At 42.2% G+C, this 15,697-nt stretch overlaps 1 protein-coding gene across 9 annotated transcripts in view; it reads right to left on the bottom strand.

Annotated features, from left to right (window-relative positions):
- The window catches only part of LOC143294722 (uncharacterized), a 60,968-nt gene that overhangs the window by 25,912 nt on the left and 19,359 nt on the right, over nucleotides 1–15,697 (bottom strand). For all 9 annotated transcript variants that reach the window (XM_076606154.1, XM_076606153.1, XM_076606156.1 and 6 more), the window contains 5 exons: nucleotides 15,020–15,193; nucleotides 10,630–10,983; nucleotides 9,028–9,160; nucleotides 4,808–5,040; nucleotides 3,335–3,545 (listed from right to left, as the gene is read on the bottom strand). In XM_076606154.1, coding sequence (XP_076462269.1) covers nucleotides 3,335–3,545; nucleotides 4,808–5,040; nucleotides 9,028–9,160; nucleotides 10,630–10,983; nucleotides 15,020–15,152 — 1,064 coding nt within the window. In that variant the 5' untranslated portion in view covers nucleotides 15,153–15,193. The remainder of the gene's footprint in view (nucleotides 1–3,334; nucleotides 3,546–4,807; nucleotides 5,041–9,027; nucleotides 9,161–10,629; nucleotides 10,984–15,019; nucleotides 15,194–15,697) is intronic.

The following is a 15,697-nucleotide window of genomic DNA, read 5'->3' as shown; positions in this document are numbered from 1 at the left end:
CACACAGATCCGCACTTGATGTTTCGGCACATTACACACACATCTCCGTACCTAGTTTGACTCGAAAGGAGGAAGGTGGCAGAATGGTTAAGACGCTCAGCTGCCAATACAGAGAGTCCGTGAGGGTGTGGGTTCGAATCCCGCTCTCGCCCTTTCTCCTAAGTTTGACTGGAAAATCCAACTGAGCGTCTAGTCTTTCAGATGAGACGATAAACCGAGGTCCCGTGTGCAGCACGCACTTGGCGCACTGAAAAAGAACCCATGGCAACAAGAGTGTTGTCCTCTGGCGATATTACGTAAAATGAAATCCACTTTCATAGGTACACAAATATGTAAGCATGCACTCAAGGCCTGACTAAGCGCGTTGGGTTATGCTGCTGGTCAGGCATCTGCTCAACATATGTGGTGTAGTGTGTATGGATTTGTCCGAACGCAGTGACGCCTCCTTGAGAAAGTGAAACTGAAACTGAAACTGAAACTCGAAACAAAAACTCACCACCAACGGTCTAAGGGAAAAAACTCATATAATTCTACTCAGCAATCACCCATGTATCTTCAGACCAACTTCCCCTGATCTAAACCCGTTTGATATCCGTTAACCCCCGAAAACGGAGTGTGGCTGCCTACATGGCGGGGTAAAAACGGTCATACACGTAAAAGCCCACTCGTGTGCATACGAGTGAACGTGGGAGTTGCAGCCCACGAACAAAGAAGAAGAAGAAGAAGAAGATATCCGTTAGAATCCACAAATGTTGAAACAACGCACTCGATGCCAATCATTTTGCTGCGAAGATGATGGCAAAGTGAACGAGATGGGTGGTCGTGTCACTTAAAGAGTGCTTCATGAAGTTGTTCCGAGTGGTTCTGATGACAAGCAAAGTGAACGAGATGGGTGGTCGTGTCACTTAAAGAGTGCTTCATGAAGTTGTGCCAAGTGGTTCTGATGACAAGCAAAGTGAACGAGATGGGTGGTCGTGTCACTAAAAGAGTGCTTCATGAAGTTGTTCCGAGTGGTTCTGATGACAAGCAAAGTGAACGAGATGGGTGGTCGTGTCACTTAAAGAGTGCTTCATGAAGTTGTTCCAAGTGGTTCTGATGACAAGCAAAGTGATGCAGAAAATAAACACAACAACAGAGAAAATGAAGGCTTAGTAGTTACGGACGAAAGTAACGAAGAAGGTTACGATACTGACGGGACTCGTGTTGAATTCTGTGCTGAATGTGACAACGTGTGCTTCTCATCATCTTTTGTTTTGTGCTTGTGTGTGAAGCTCAGTTTTATATCAGCGTTCAAGATGAACTCTTTCAATGTTTGAGATGAGTGAAGGATTAAATTATCACATTTCTGGGCTGAAACAGCCACTGAGCACCCCACAAGAGGTGAAAATCCACCCAGCTCAGGTATGCGGTAATAGAGTTAAGACAATAAATCATTGCGCATCAATTTATACAAATAAATGGATAAATATCAGTAAAATGTACACACACACATACACACACACACACACACACACACACACACACATACACTTAAACACACACACACGGAATCACACCTGTGCACATGCATGCACACACATACACACACACACAAACACACACACACACACACACACACACACACAAACACATGTCCCCTGTTCTTTTTACACTGTACACAAATGACTGCAGAGGCACGGAGGAAACTCCTGTCATAAAATATTCTGATGATTCAGCAATTGAAGATCTGTCCAACTCTGATGCTATTTATTTCAGTGAAATTAAAAAGTTCTGTTCCTGGTGTGAGAAAAACTATCTGGATCTCAACGTATTGAAAACAAAAGAAATGTTAATAGATTTTCGGAAAGACCCCTTGCCTGTAGCTGACCTTGTTATTGATGGTCAAACAGTGGAGAGGGTCAATGAATATAGATATTTAGGGACCATCTTAGACAATAAGCTGACTTTTGACAGAAATGTTGATTCCATTCATAAGAAATGTCAATCTAGAATTTTTTGTTTACAGAAGCTTAGAAATGTTGGTATAAATTCAAATATTCTTCAAAGTTATTATCGATGTTGTATCGAGTCTGTGCTTACAGTTTCATTTATGTGCTGGTATGGAAGTTTGGGAGTGAGGAGTAAGCGTGTTTTGAACGATGTCATGAGTGTATGCAGTAAAATTGTGGGAGTGAAACAAGCTAGTATGCAAGAGCTGTATGAAAGTCGAGTGGTTAAAAAAAGCAGGCAGATAGCAACTGACGACACCCATATTTTAGCAAAGTATTATGAGCTATTGCCATCAGGACGACGCTACAGAACTTTTAAGTTGAAATCCAGAGCTCTGAAGACTTTTATTCCACGTTCAATCCACCTTTTAAATTCTTGAGAACTCTGTGTGTGTGTGTGCGCGCGCGCACTCTCATGTGAGACGTGTGAAAGTCCGTGCATGATAGGCTGTACCTTGTTCTAGTTGTGGTGTGTGTGTGTTTGTGTGTGTGTGTGTGTGTGTGTGTGTGTGTGTGTGTGTGTGTGTGTTTACTGAGCTTAAAACGTGACAATTGGTTATAATGAATGTGCAATATGTAGGAAGAATAATATGCAATATGCAGGATGAATGTACAATGAATATGTCTGATGCTAACGTCCATATTCTAAATATATTGGTGCTTAATAATTACGATGTAATAATTAATTGCAATGTTTTTAAAAGCGAATATGTGAAATGCTTTTATTTGAGAACATATGTTTATTACTCTTGTTTGATCAAGTTATCTGCGTGTGTGGGGTGGGGTGGGGTGCGGGGGTGCGGTGCGGGTGTGTGCTGATTATCTGGTTGTGGTTTTCCGCAATTCATCTTTATTCTTATCTTATCTGTCTATTATAATCAATGTGCAGTATAGTAGGCTATGTTTATAATTATATTCAAATAATGTTTCTTAATTCTTTCTGTTTTTACATTAAGAATACTAGTTATTACCTGCAGTGTGTGGATGTATGTATGAAACGATGTATGTGATATTTTTTACATTTGTATCTTCGTAATATTTGTTGGGGCTGTTGTTGGCTTTTACAGTTATGGTCCCCATGTTGTTTACTTGTCTATGTTGTGATAATGCACCTGACCAAATTTCTCCAGGTGGAGATAATAAAGTTATTCTTATCTTATCTTATCTTATCTTATCTTAAATAAACACATACACACAAACACACACACACACACACACACACAAACAAACAAACACGCACACACAAAAATAAAAACACATACAAACAAACACACACACACACACACAAATAAAAACACATACAAACACACACACACACACACACACATACAAACACACACACACACCTGTTGTAAAAGTCCATTCCCTCTGGCAGCAGCAAGCTCTGATCCCTGGCGCTGACCAAGTCCACGCTCCACTGAATGCGCAGCGGGTGCTTGGTCATATTCATCAGATCCACGTGGGCCTTGTCAAACTGCTGTGAAGGTCGCACCACCATGTGCAGGTCTGAGGGGCCTCTCCTCGCCACCTCCACACGGGCAAACGGGTTTGGCTGCACTGAAACAATGACCTGGAACGTGTTTTTGTCGGACCGGACAACTCTTTCCCCCTTTCCTGAAAACTGACGGCGGCGCAGACTGGGACAGCAGAAGCGGAGGTTTAGCTGTCGCCGGAGTATCATCACCAGAAGCAGAAGCAGAAACACAGATTGTGTGCTTTCTTCATTTAAATTTCTCTGCAAGAAATTATTAAACACACTGAAACCACCTCACAGTTTCTTCTGTTAAACTCCAGATATTCTGATGGGTGTTAAAAAAAAAGAAAAAAAAAAAAGAAGGCATTTTCTGAATGGAACGTGTAGTTTTGTTTTTTTGTTTTTCAAAGAAAACAGCAAGGTCACAGACTGGGAACTAGGAGCATACAGGAACGAGCTGCCACCTGTAAGGAATACATGAACCAGCCACTACCTGTAAGGAATACATACCTGTAAGGAATACATGAACCAGCCACTACCTGTAAGGAATACATGAACCAGCCATTACCTGTAAGGAATACATACCTGTAAGGAATACATGAACCAGCCACTACCTGTAAGGAATACATACCTGTAAGGAATACATGAACCAGCCATTACCAGTAAGGAATACATGAACCAGCCACTACCTGTAAGGAATACATGAACCAGTCACCATCTGTAACACACGAACCAGTCACCATCTGTAACACACGAACCAGTCACCATCTGTAACACATGAACCAGAACCAGTCACCATCTGTAACACATGAACCAGTCACCATCTGAAAGGAATACATGAACCAGTCACCATCTGTAACACATGAACCAGTCACCATCTGTAACACATGAACCAGTCACCATCTGTAACACATGAACCAGAACCAGTCACCATCTGTAACAAATGAACCAGTCACCATCTGAAAGGAATACATGAACCAGTCACCATCTGAAAGGAATACATGAACCAGTCACCATCTGTAACACATGAACCAGTCACCATCTGAAAGGAATACATGAACCAGTCACCAGGAATACATGATCTTGCCATCTATAAGGAATACATTAGTTGCCATCTGTAAGGAATACATGAACAGATTCTCTCGCTTCCTAGGCGGATGCGTTACCTCTAGGCCATCACTCCTCGACTGTCGCTCACATGTTATTCTCCTGCGTCTTGGCAGAGTTCACATTACACACGACTGATTTGCTTTCCCAGCCTATGACAAATGACTCCCTACCTACCCCCCCCCCCCATCGCGCCCCCCCCACCCCCCAACGACTTAGCTACAGACAACATACTCACCCCAGTCCAACAGGTTGATTTTTTGAACAGGAAGGACGACTTCCCCAAACTTGTTGGTGACGGAGATATTAAAACTGACGTTGTGCACTATGCTGCCGAAGCCAGTGTACTGTCCACAGCCGTGGTAGTCCTTCAGTCTGAGTCTGATGAGGCAAGCTTGGCACAGCCCCTTCTTCAGGGTCCGGCACATTCTGGACCCCTTTGGGCACTCTGTATAGCCATGCATGTAACTCCTGTTGTCAACACACACACACACACACACACACGTGCACACACAAACACATGTATGCACGCACACGCACGCACACACACACATGTGCGAGCACACACACACACATACACACAAATAATTGTAATGATCAAAATAATAAAAAGAAAGCAAAACTTTTTCAAGGTGATACACAATATGTGGTAGTTCTGACTGTGTGCCGCGTAGCTGGTGGTGTGGTGGCTGTATTGTGGTTTGGGCTGTGGAATTCTGCTGTGTTAGTGTGTGTGTTCTGTTCTGTTGTGAATAGAATAGAATAGAATAGAATAGAACAGAACAGAATCGACTTTATTGTCATGAAACCTTAAGGTTTACAAGACACAAGTGCAATGGTAAATAAACGAATGAAAGACACACAATTAATTAATCAGTTAATGCAATAAACTGGAACAGCATTCAAAAACAAATCTTCCTAATCTTGTTTGCATATAATCATCATCTGTTGGCATCAACTGACTGGGAATGTTTCCCGTGTTATTCGAATTCTGTGTGTGTGTGTGTGTGTGTGTGTGTTGTGTGTGTCTGTGTGTGCTGTGTGTGTGTGCATGCGCGTGAACGAGGACAATTGATTACGTTGGGTTTTTCTGTTTTTGGTTGTTGTTTGGGGTGGTTCTTTTTAGGAGTCCTGATAACAACCTACATTTGGAAAGCCCTAATATAACGGATTTTTCATTGTCAGCAGTCCAACAAGAGCAACCATTAAAAACGCTCTGACAATAAGAACTGTGTTAAGCCAGAAGAAAATCCATGGAATGTGCACATTTCATGGAAACCGTCCCCCAGCCTCATAAGAGAGGGCCCAGACAGGTACCACCAAGAGATGAGAAAACAATATGTGTTTACCTACAGCATAATACAGTACAATATGTGTTTGTATTTGTATTTCTTTTTATCACAACAGAGTTGTCTGTGTGAAATTCGGGCTGCTCTCCCCAGGGAAAGCACGTCACTACATACACTACAGCGCCACGCATTTTTTGGTATTTTTTCCTGCGTGCAGTTTATTTGTTTTGATGTGGATTTTTCTACAGAATGTTGCTGTGGGTTCTTTTACGTGCGCTAAATGCATGCTGCACACAGGACCTCAGTTTATCGTCTCATCCAAATGACTAGCGTCCAGACCACCACTCAAGGTCTAGTGAAGGGGGGAGAAAATATCGGCGGCTGAGCCATGATTCAAACCAGCGCGCTCAGATTCTCTCGCTTCCTAGGTGGACGTGTTACCTCTAGGCCACTACTCCACGTTTATGCACATTTACCTACAGTACAATACGGTACAATATGTCTTTACCTACAGTACAATACAGTACAATATGTGTTTACCTACAGTACAATACAGTACAATATGTGTTTACCTACAGTACAATATGTGTTTACCTACAGTACAATACAGTACAATATGTGTTTACCTACAGTACAATATGTGTTTACCTGCAGTACAATACAGTACAATATGTGTTTACCTACAGACAATACAGTACAATATGTGTTTACCTACAGTACAATATGTGTTTATCTACAGTACAATATGTGTTTACCTACAGTACAATACAGTACAATATGTGTTTACCTACAGACAATACAGTACAATATGTGTTTACCTACAGTACAATATGTGTTTACCTACAGTACAATATGTGTTTACCTACAGTACAATACAGTACAATATGTGTTTACCTACAGTACAATATGTGTTTACCTACAGTACAATATGTGTTTACCTACAGTACAATACAGTACAATATATGTTTACCTACAGTACAATATGTGTTTACCTACAGTACAATATGTGTTTACCTACAGTACAATACAGTACAATATGTGTTTACCTGCAGTACCATACAGTACGATATGTGTTTACCTGCAGTTCAATACAGTACAATATGTGTTTACCTACAGTACTATACAGTACAATATGTGTTTACCTACAGTACAGTATGTGTTTACCTACAGTACAATACAGTACAATATGTGTTTACCTGCAGTGCAATATGTGTTTACCTACAGTACAATATGTGTTTACCTACAGTACAAATGTGTTTACCTACAGTACAATACAGTACAATATGTGTTTACCTACAGTACAATATGTCTTCACCTACAGTACAATACAGTACAATATGTGTTTACCTACAGTACAATATGTCTTCACCTACAGTACAATACAGTACAATATGTGTTTACCAAACATCTGTCTGCATAAAACAAGCATGAAATGGAAACAGTCAGACAATAGAGAGATCCATCTAATGTGGAGTGTGGGATGTGTGTGTGTGTGTGTGTGTGTGTGTGTGAGGGGGTGATGGGGCAGGGTGGGGGTTGGGAGGTGGGGGGGAGCATGAGAAAAAAAGTGGAACATGGTATCAGGGAAGAGGAAGTGAAAGCATACCTATCTATTTATGTTGATATTGATGCTGACAATGCTTGTGTGCATCCTTCGCTTACTTATTTTAAATTCTCCTTTATTTCGTTTTGCATGTGTGAATGTATGTATTATATAATATAAAATGTTTCTAAAAAAAAAAAAAAAGTTCATAAAAAAAAGAGAAAAAAAGAGAAAAGAGAACATCAAATACGCACGTTAAAGATCCTGTAAACCATGTCAGTGTTCGGTAGGTTATGGAAACAAGAACATACCCAGCATGCACACCCCCGAAAACGGAATATGGCTCCCTACATGCAGGGGGGGGGGGGGGGGGGGGGGGGGGGGTGGGGGGGGAGGTAAAAACGGTCATACACATAAAAGCCCACTCATGTACATACGAGTGAACATGGTAGCTGCCGCTCACGAACACAGAAGAAGAAGTACAGTGCTTAGAGTTTGGTCTCCGACAGAAGGGAGGTGCTATAAACTGGATCCAACCTAGATCTCTCCGGCACACTTACCATCAAGGATCAACCTAGATCTCTCCGGCACAGTTACCATCAAGGATCAACCTAGATCTCTCCGGCACACTTACCATCAAGGATCAACCTAGATCTCTCCGGCACAGTTACCATCAAGGATCAACCTAGATCTCTCCGGCACAGTTACCATCAAGGATCAACCTAGATCTCTCCGGCACACTTACCATCAAGGATCAACCTAGATCTTTCCGGCACAGTTACCATCAAGGATCAACCTAGATCTCACCGGCACAGTTACCATCAAGGACCAACCTAGATCTCTCCGGCACAGTTACCATCAAGGATCAACCTAGATCTCTCCGGCACACTTACCATCAAGGATCAACCTAGATCTTTCCGGCACAGTTACCATCAAGGATCAACCTAGATCTCTCCGGCACAGTTACCATCAAGGATCAACCTAGATCTCTCCGGCACAGTTACCATCAAGGATCAACCTAGATCTTTCCGGCACAGTTACCATCAAGGATCGATAACACAAGGGCTATAAAAACACCTTTCTTCTCTATCCATAAACGGTCAGCAATCAAGATGAAAAATTGGAAATATTCTGAAGATCTATGCGCAAGCAAACAAAATTCAGTGCTGAGGGTATGTGCTGGTGTGTTGCGCATATACGTTCATACACCACTGTGTACACCTAGAGTTGACCCAATCAAGATTTTGCGCCTTCTAAATATTATTATTATTAGCAATAGTATTTTTTATGTATTTATCTATTATCTTTTTTTTTATTTATTTATTTTATTTCATTTATTTATTTATTTTTAATTTTTTGTTAATTTTTGTTATTTTTTTACTTTATTTATTTTATTTTATCATTATTTATATTTATATTTATTTTATTTTTACTTCTTTTTTTTTCTCAAGGCCTGACTAAGCCCGTTGGGTTATGCTGCTGGTTGGGCATCTGCTTGGCAGACGTGGTGTGGCGTGTATGGATTTGACTGAACGCAGTGACGCCTCCTTGAGCTACTGATACTGCACATGAAATGAGAGACGGAGAAGACAGGCAGGGTCAGCAGACTGACCGATGGCTGCTCACCATTTGTATTCAACTTTCCACGTTGTTCCTGGCTCATCCAGGTCAAGGCCAGTCCTCACAGGGTCAAACTTCACAGCGATGCTATGCATTGGTGAGTACACAACACTGATGTTTCTAGGGGCCACTGGAGCATCTGCACAAACACGCACATGCACGCGCACACACACACACACACACACACATGCATGCACACACACACACACACACACACACACAAGGTATAAGCATAGCTTTACAACGGATAATCTGAATCATTACTCCCACGCACAAAGTCGACAATGCATCACCTAAAATCTGCGCATTTAAATCACATCATACTGACATACTTCAAACACCATACTTGCAGACTTCAAACTTACTGAAAAGCAAGCATTACTTTCCAAGCCCATAAGGTGGTAGCATATTTAAATTCACAAACATTTGTGTGGACATGAACACACACACACACACACACACACACTGCAAAGGGATGGCTAAACATTCAGAGCAAAGCATAAAAGGAATGTGCTTCCTTCTCTCTTTTGAAATTGTTGTTTCATTCTCAAAACACTCAAGTATTCCCAGATTCACTGAATATTCAACATGTGCATGAAGATAACTATAACAGTGGAGTGATGGCCTAGTGGTAACGCGTCCACCTAGGAAGCGAGAGAATCTGAGCGCGCTGGTTCGAATCACGGCTTAACCGCCGATATTTTCTCCCCCTCCACTAGACCTTGAGTGGTGGTCTGGGCACTAGTCATTCGGATGAGACGATAAACTGAGGTCCTGTGTGCAGCATGCACTTAGCACATGTTAAAGAACCCACGGCAACAAAAGGGTTGTTCCTGGCAAAATTCTGAAGAAAAATCCACTTCAATAGGAAAAACAAATAAAACTGCACGCAGGAAAAAAATACAAAAAAAAAAAAGGGTGGCGCTGTAGTATAGCAACGCGCTCTGCCTGGGGAGAGCAGCCCAAATTTCACACAGAGAAATCTGTTGTAATAAAAAGAAATACAAATACAACAAATACAAATAATAAAAACAAAAAATTAAGGCAAGAAACACAAAGAACCAAACAGACAAACATACACACGCACACACATATGCACACTCACAAGCACACGCACATAAACGTTCATATGCTTACACCCAGCAGTTTTTCTCCCCCTTCACAACAACACTCTACACTGATGTCCTTTCTCTCTACATACCCTTCATGCAAACATCTCTAAAGCAGAGAGAAACAGTGACACAGACTGACAGAGACAGACATACACACAAGAGTGAGAGACTCAAGACAGAAAAAAACAACCCGAGAGAGAAACAGAGACACAGACTGACAGAGACAGACATACACACAAGAGTGAGAGACTCAAGACAGAAAAAAACAACCCAAGAGAGAAACAGAGACACAGACTGACAGAGACAGACATACACACAAGAGTGAGAGACTCAAGACAGAAAAAAACAACCCAAGAGAGAAACAGAGACACAGACTGACAGAGACAGACATACACACAAGAGTGAGAGACTCAAGACAGAAAAAAAACAACCCGAGAGAGAAACAGAGACGAAGCAGCAGCACACAGAAATGTCCCTCGTTCACGCCCCATCTCACCTCCTACTTCAATGTTGCTCTCCCTCGTAAGACCACTCTTGTCCTTGCATAAGTACCTGCCCTCCATGTCAGTAGTCATGTTCCGAAACTCCACAGTCAGGTTGCACTTTGTCCGCCCGACCTCCACCATTTTGCTCTGGATGGCCTTGGCCTTGGCTGCACTGACCTTTCCGTAAGGTTCCACCACAAAGCTGTTGTTTGTCTCCTGGTCGCAGTAGTCCTGGCCATCGCTGCTCACTCTGTACCGACACACCATCTGCAAAGTGTGCCCCCGAAAAACGAAGGGGTTGCGGGCGCTCAGGATTGTCTTGCTCTGCTCTTTGGTTACGCTGGTTTTCAGAACCACAAACTCAACTGGAAAAAAAAAAGAAGAAAAAAAGATAGAACCACATCGGCAAGCCGTGATACTGTAGACAGGTTTCAACAACCCTCTTTAACGCTTAGCGAACGTAACTGTGGACAGGTTTCAACGACCCTCTTTAACGCTTAGCGGACGTAACTGTGGACAGGTTTCAACGACCCTCTTTAACGCTCAGCGGACGTAACTGTGGACAGGTTTCAACAACCCTCTTTAACGCTTAGCGGACGTAACTGTGGACAGGTTTCAAAGACCCTCTTTAAGCTTAGCGGACGTAACTGTGGACAGGTTTCAACACCCTCTTTAACGCTTAGCGGACGTAACTGTGGACAGGTTTCAACACCCTCTTTAACGCTTAGCGGACGTAACTGTGGACAGGTTTCAACAACCCTCTTTAACGCTTAGCGGACGTAACTGTGGACAGGTTCCAACGACCCTCTTTAACGCTTAGCGGACGTAACTGTGGACAGGTTCCAACAACCCTCTTTAACGCTTAGCGGACGTAACGATAAACACAACAGATGCTGTATCCTGCCCACAGTATCACACAAAGTGCCTGAGGTCAGGCTGACAATGTATAACCTGACTCTGGTGTTCAGGAAATTCCGGGTGCTGTTCTGTCCGAGACACAGCATAACGAAGGAAGGAAGGAAGGAAGGAAGGAGGAAAGTGGGAGGAAAGAAAAGAAAACAGAAAGAAGGAAAAGAGAGAAAGAAAAACAATAAAGCACAAACAAACAAATAAAGTATTGACATATATAACTTAAAAAAATATATATATAACTAAAAAAAAACAAAAAAAACATTTGAAACTGGTAACACATGTTCAGTTATTTCTGGAGGCAAAAAAGGTTTCATTTCTAAACAGCCAGTTAAAACGTGCTCTACCGCTAAACATCCCTTGCAAAAGCATTCAATATTTGATTATTGATTAATTTTCTGTCCTAATCCCACTTCCCCCATTCCCCCTCTCACACACGCCCTTCCAATGTTTATGTCTTTTCTTTCTACAATCACTGACACTCACCCTCTCCATTTTACATTTTGTACTCTATCTTTTCCACATTCGGTTTTCTCTCTCTCTTCCTTCCTCAGTCCCCTCCCTCACCCCCCCTCCCACCACCTCAACCGCCCCCTTTTCATTTGAATATACAGAAATGATTATTTCTAATTAATAATAACAATCGTCGTCATGATGAAAGAAATAATAACCCAAATAATAACAACAATAATAATAATGATAATATCATTTATTTTTAGTCTAATATCATCATCTTAGATGAACAGACTATAAACAAATAAACAAACGATGAACAAACAAAAGAACTTCATCCAGACTGATGTGTACAGAGCGACAATGACCACAACAAACATCCAGATTGATGTGTACAGAGCGACAATGACCACAACAAACATCCAGACTGATGTGTACAGAGCGACAATGACCACAACAAACATCCAGATTGATGTGTACAGAGCGACAATGACCACAACAAACATCCAGACTGATGTGTACAGAGCGACAATGACCACAACAAACATCCAGACTGATGTGTACAGAGCGACAATGACCACAACAAACATCCAGATTGATGTGTACAGAGCGACAATGACCACAACAAACATCCAGACTGATGTGTACAGAGCGACAATGACCACAACAAACATCCAGACTGATGTGTACAGAGCGACAATGACCACAACAAACATCCAGATTGATGTGTACAGAGCGACAATGACCACAACAAACATCCAGACTGATGTGTACAGAGCGACAATGACCACAACAAACATCCAGACTGATGTGCACAGAGCGACAATGACCACAACAAACATCCAGACTGATGTGTACAGAGCGACAATGACCACAACAAACATCCAGACTGATGTGTACAGAGCGACAATGACCACAACAAACATCCAGACTGATGTGTACAGAGCGACAATGACCACAACAAACATCCAGACTGATGTGTACAGAGCGACAATGACCACAACAAACATCCAGACTGATGTGTACAGAGCGACAATGACCACAACAAACATCCAGACTGATGTGTACAGAGCGACAATGACCACAACAAACATCCAGACTGATGTGCACAGAGCGACAATGACCACAACAAACATCCAGACTGATGTGTACAGAGCGACAATGACCACAACAAACATCCAGATTGATGTGCACAGAGCGACAATGACCACAACAAACATCCAGATTGATGTGTACAGAGCGACAATGACCACAACAAACATCCAGATTGATGTGTACAGAGCGACAATGACCACAACAAACATCCAGACTGATGTGTACAGAGCGACAATGACCACAACAAACATCCAGACTGATGTGTACAGAGCGACAATGACCACAACAAACATCCAGACTGATGTGTACAGAGCGACAATGACCACAACAAACATCCAGACTGATGTGTACAGAGCGACAATGACCACAACAAACATCCAGATTGATGTGTACAGAGCGACAATGACCACAACAAACATCCAGACTGATGTGTACAGAGCGACAATGACCACAACAAACATCCAGACTGATGTGCACAGAGCGACAATGACCACAACAAACATCCAGACTGATGTGTACAGAGCGACAATGACCACAACAAACATCCAGATTGATGTGTACAGAGCGACAATGACCACAACAAACATCCAGACTGATGTGTACAGACCACAACAAACATCCAGACTGATGTGCACAGAGCGACAATGACCACAACAAACATCCAGACTGATGTGTACAGACCACAACAAACATCCAGACTGATGTGCACAGAGCGACAATGACCACAACAAACATCAAGACTGATGTGCACAGAGCGACAATGACCACAACAAACATCCAGACTGATGTGCACAGAGCGACAATGGCCACAACAAACAAAAGAACTTCATCCAGATTGATGTGCACAGAGCGACAATGACCACAACAAACATCCAGACTGATGTGTACAGAGCGACAATGACCACAACAAACATCCAGACTGATGTGTACAGAGCGACAATGACCACAACAAACATCCAGATTGATGTGTACAGAGCGACAATGACCACAACAAACATCCAGACTGATGTGTACAGACCACAACAAACATCCAGACTGATGTGTACAGACCACAACAAACATCCAGACTGATGTGTACAGAGCGACAATGACCACAACAAACATCCAGACTGATGTGTACAGAGCGACAATGACCACAACAAACATCCAGACTGATGTGTACAGAGCGACAATGACCACAACAAACATCCAGATTGATGTGTACAGAGCGACAATGACCACAACAAACATCCAGACTGATGTGTACAGAGCGACAATGACCACAACAAACATCCAGATTGATGTGTACAGAGCGACAATGACCACAACAAACATCCAGATTGATGTGTACAGAGCGACAATGACCACAACAAACATCCAGACTGATGTGCACAGAGCGACAATGACCACAACAAAACAAACATCAGCCCACTGTAAAGAGTGCACGGTTTCTGTGACGGAGCAAGTTCTTCTTCTTTCCGTTACACGACCAACATCGACTTGCCGATGACTCTGTCATGGTTCATGCATGCTGGGTATTTTCCCGTTTCCATAACCCACCAAACACTAACATAGGTTACAGGATCCTTTAACATGTGTATTTGATCTTCTGCTTGCATATACACACGAAGGGGGTTCAGGCACTAGCAGGCCTGCACGTAAGTTGACCTGGGCAATTGGAAAAATCTCCACCCTTTACCCACCAGGCGCTGTTACCGTGATTCGAACCCAAGACCCTCAGACTGAAAGTCATATGCTTAAACCACTTGGCTATTACGGTTCTGTAATGTACAACAATGCAGCAACAACAATATCAACAACCTACCACCAAAAGCAACCACTGTTGTCAGAATAAAAGAGAAAAAGCTAACATTTATAAATAAACAATGGAATTATGTATTCATCCATAGAAATATGGCTAAAAAAAAAAAAAAAAGAAAAGAAAAAGAAAAAAAAGCAACCTACATTTCTGGGCGTTCAGTTCCTCGGGCAGAATGCACAAAGGGAAACAAATTAGCAGAATGAACAAAGTCATCGTTGCTCTGGTCCCAAGCCATGTCAAGCCATGGCGCCAATCACACAACGCTAACCACGCCATCTTTCTTTTTTCTTCTCTCCTCTTCAATGCCTCTCTGCCATCTGCAACATCAGTGACCACCATGACCTTCACAACATACACATCATAATATAATAATAATAATAATAATAATAATAATAATAATGATGATGATGATGATGACAATCAACAAAGATTCAAAAGCTTTCTTACTCCACGATACAGACTCTGGACGGTTATCGGAGTCTTCCAGTCCATGTTTGCTGATGTACTCTACCTCCGTGGTCGTGGGCTGCAGCTTCCTTGTTATGTACCAGTGGGTTTTTCCACACATGACTGTTTACATGCCACATGTACCAGTGGGTTTTTCCACGCATGACTGTTTACATGCCACATGTACCAGTGGGTTTTTCCACGCATGACTGTTTACATGCCACATGTACCAGTGGGTTTTTTTCCCACACATGACTGTTTACATGCCACATGTACCAGTGGGTTTTTCCACGCATGACTGTTTACATGCCACATGTACCAGTGGGTTTTTCCACGCATGACTGTTTACATGCCACATGTACCAGTGGGTTTTT

This window comes from Babylonia areolata, chromosome 20, assembly GCF_041734735.1.
Source record: "Babylonia areolata isolate BAREFJ2019XMU chromosome 20, ASM4173473v1, whole genome shotgun sequence".
Classification (NCBI taxonomy): Eukaryota; Metazoa; Mollusca; class Gastropoda; order Neogastropoda; family Buccinidae; genus Babylonia; species Babylonia areolata.
This window is presented reverse-complemented; position numbering and strand designations above follow the sequence as displayed.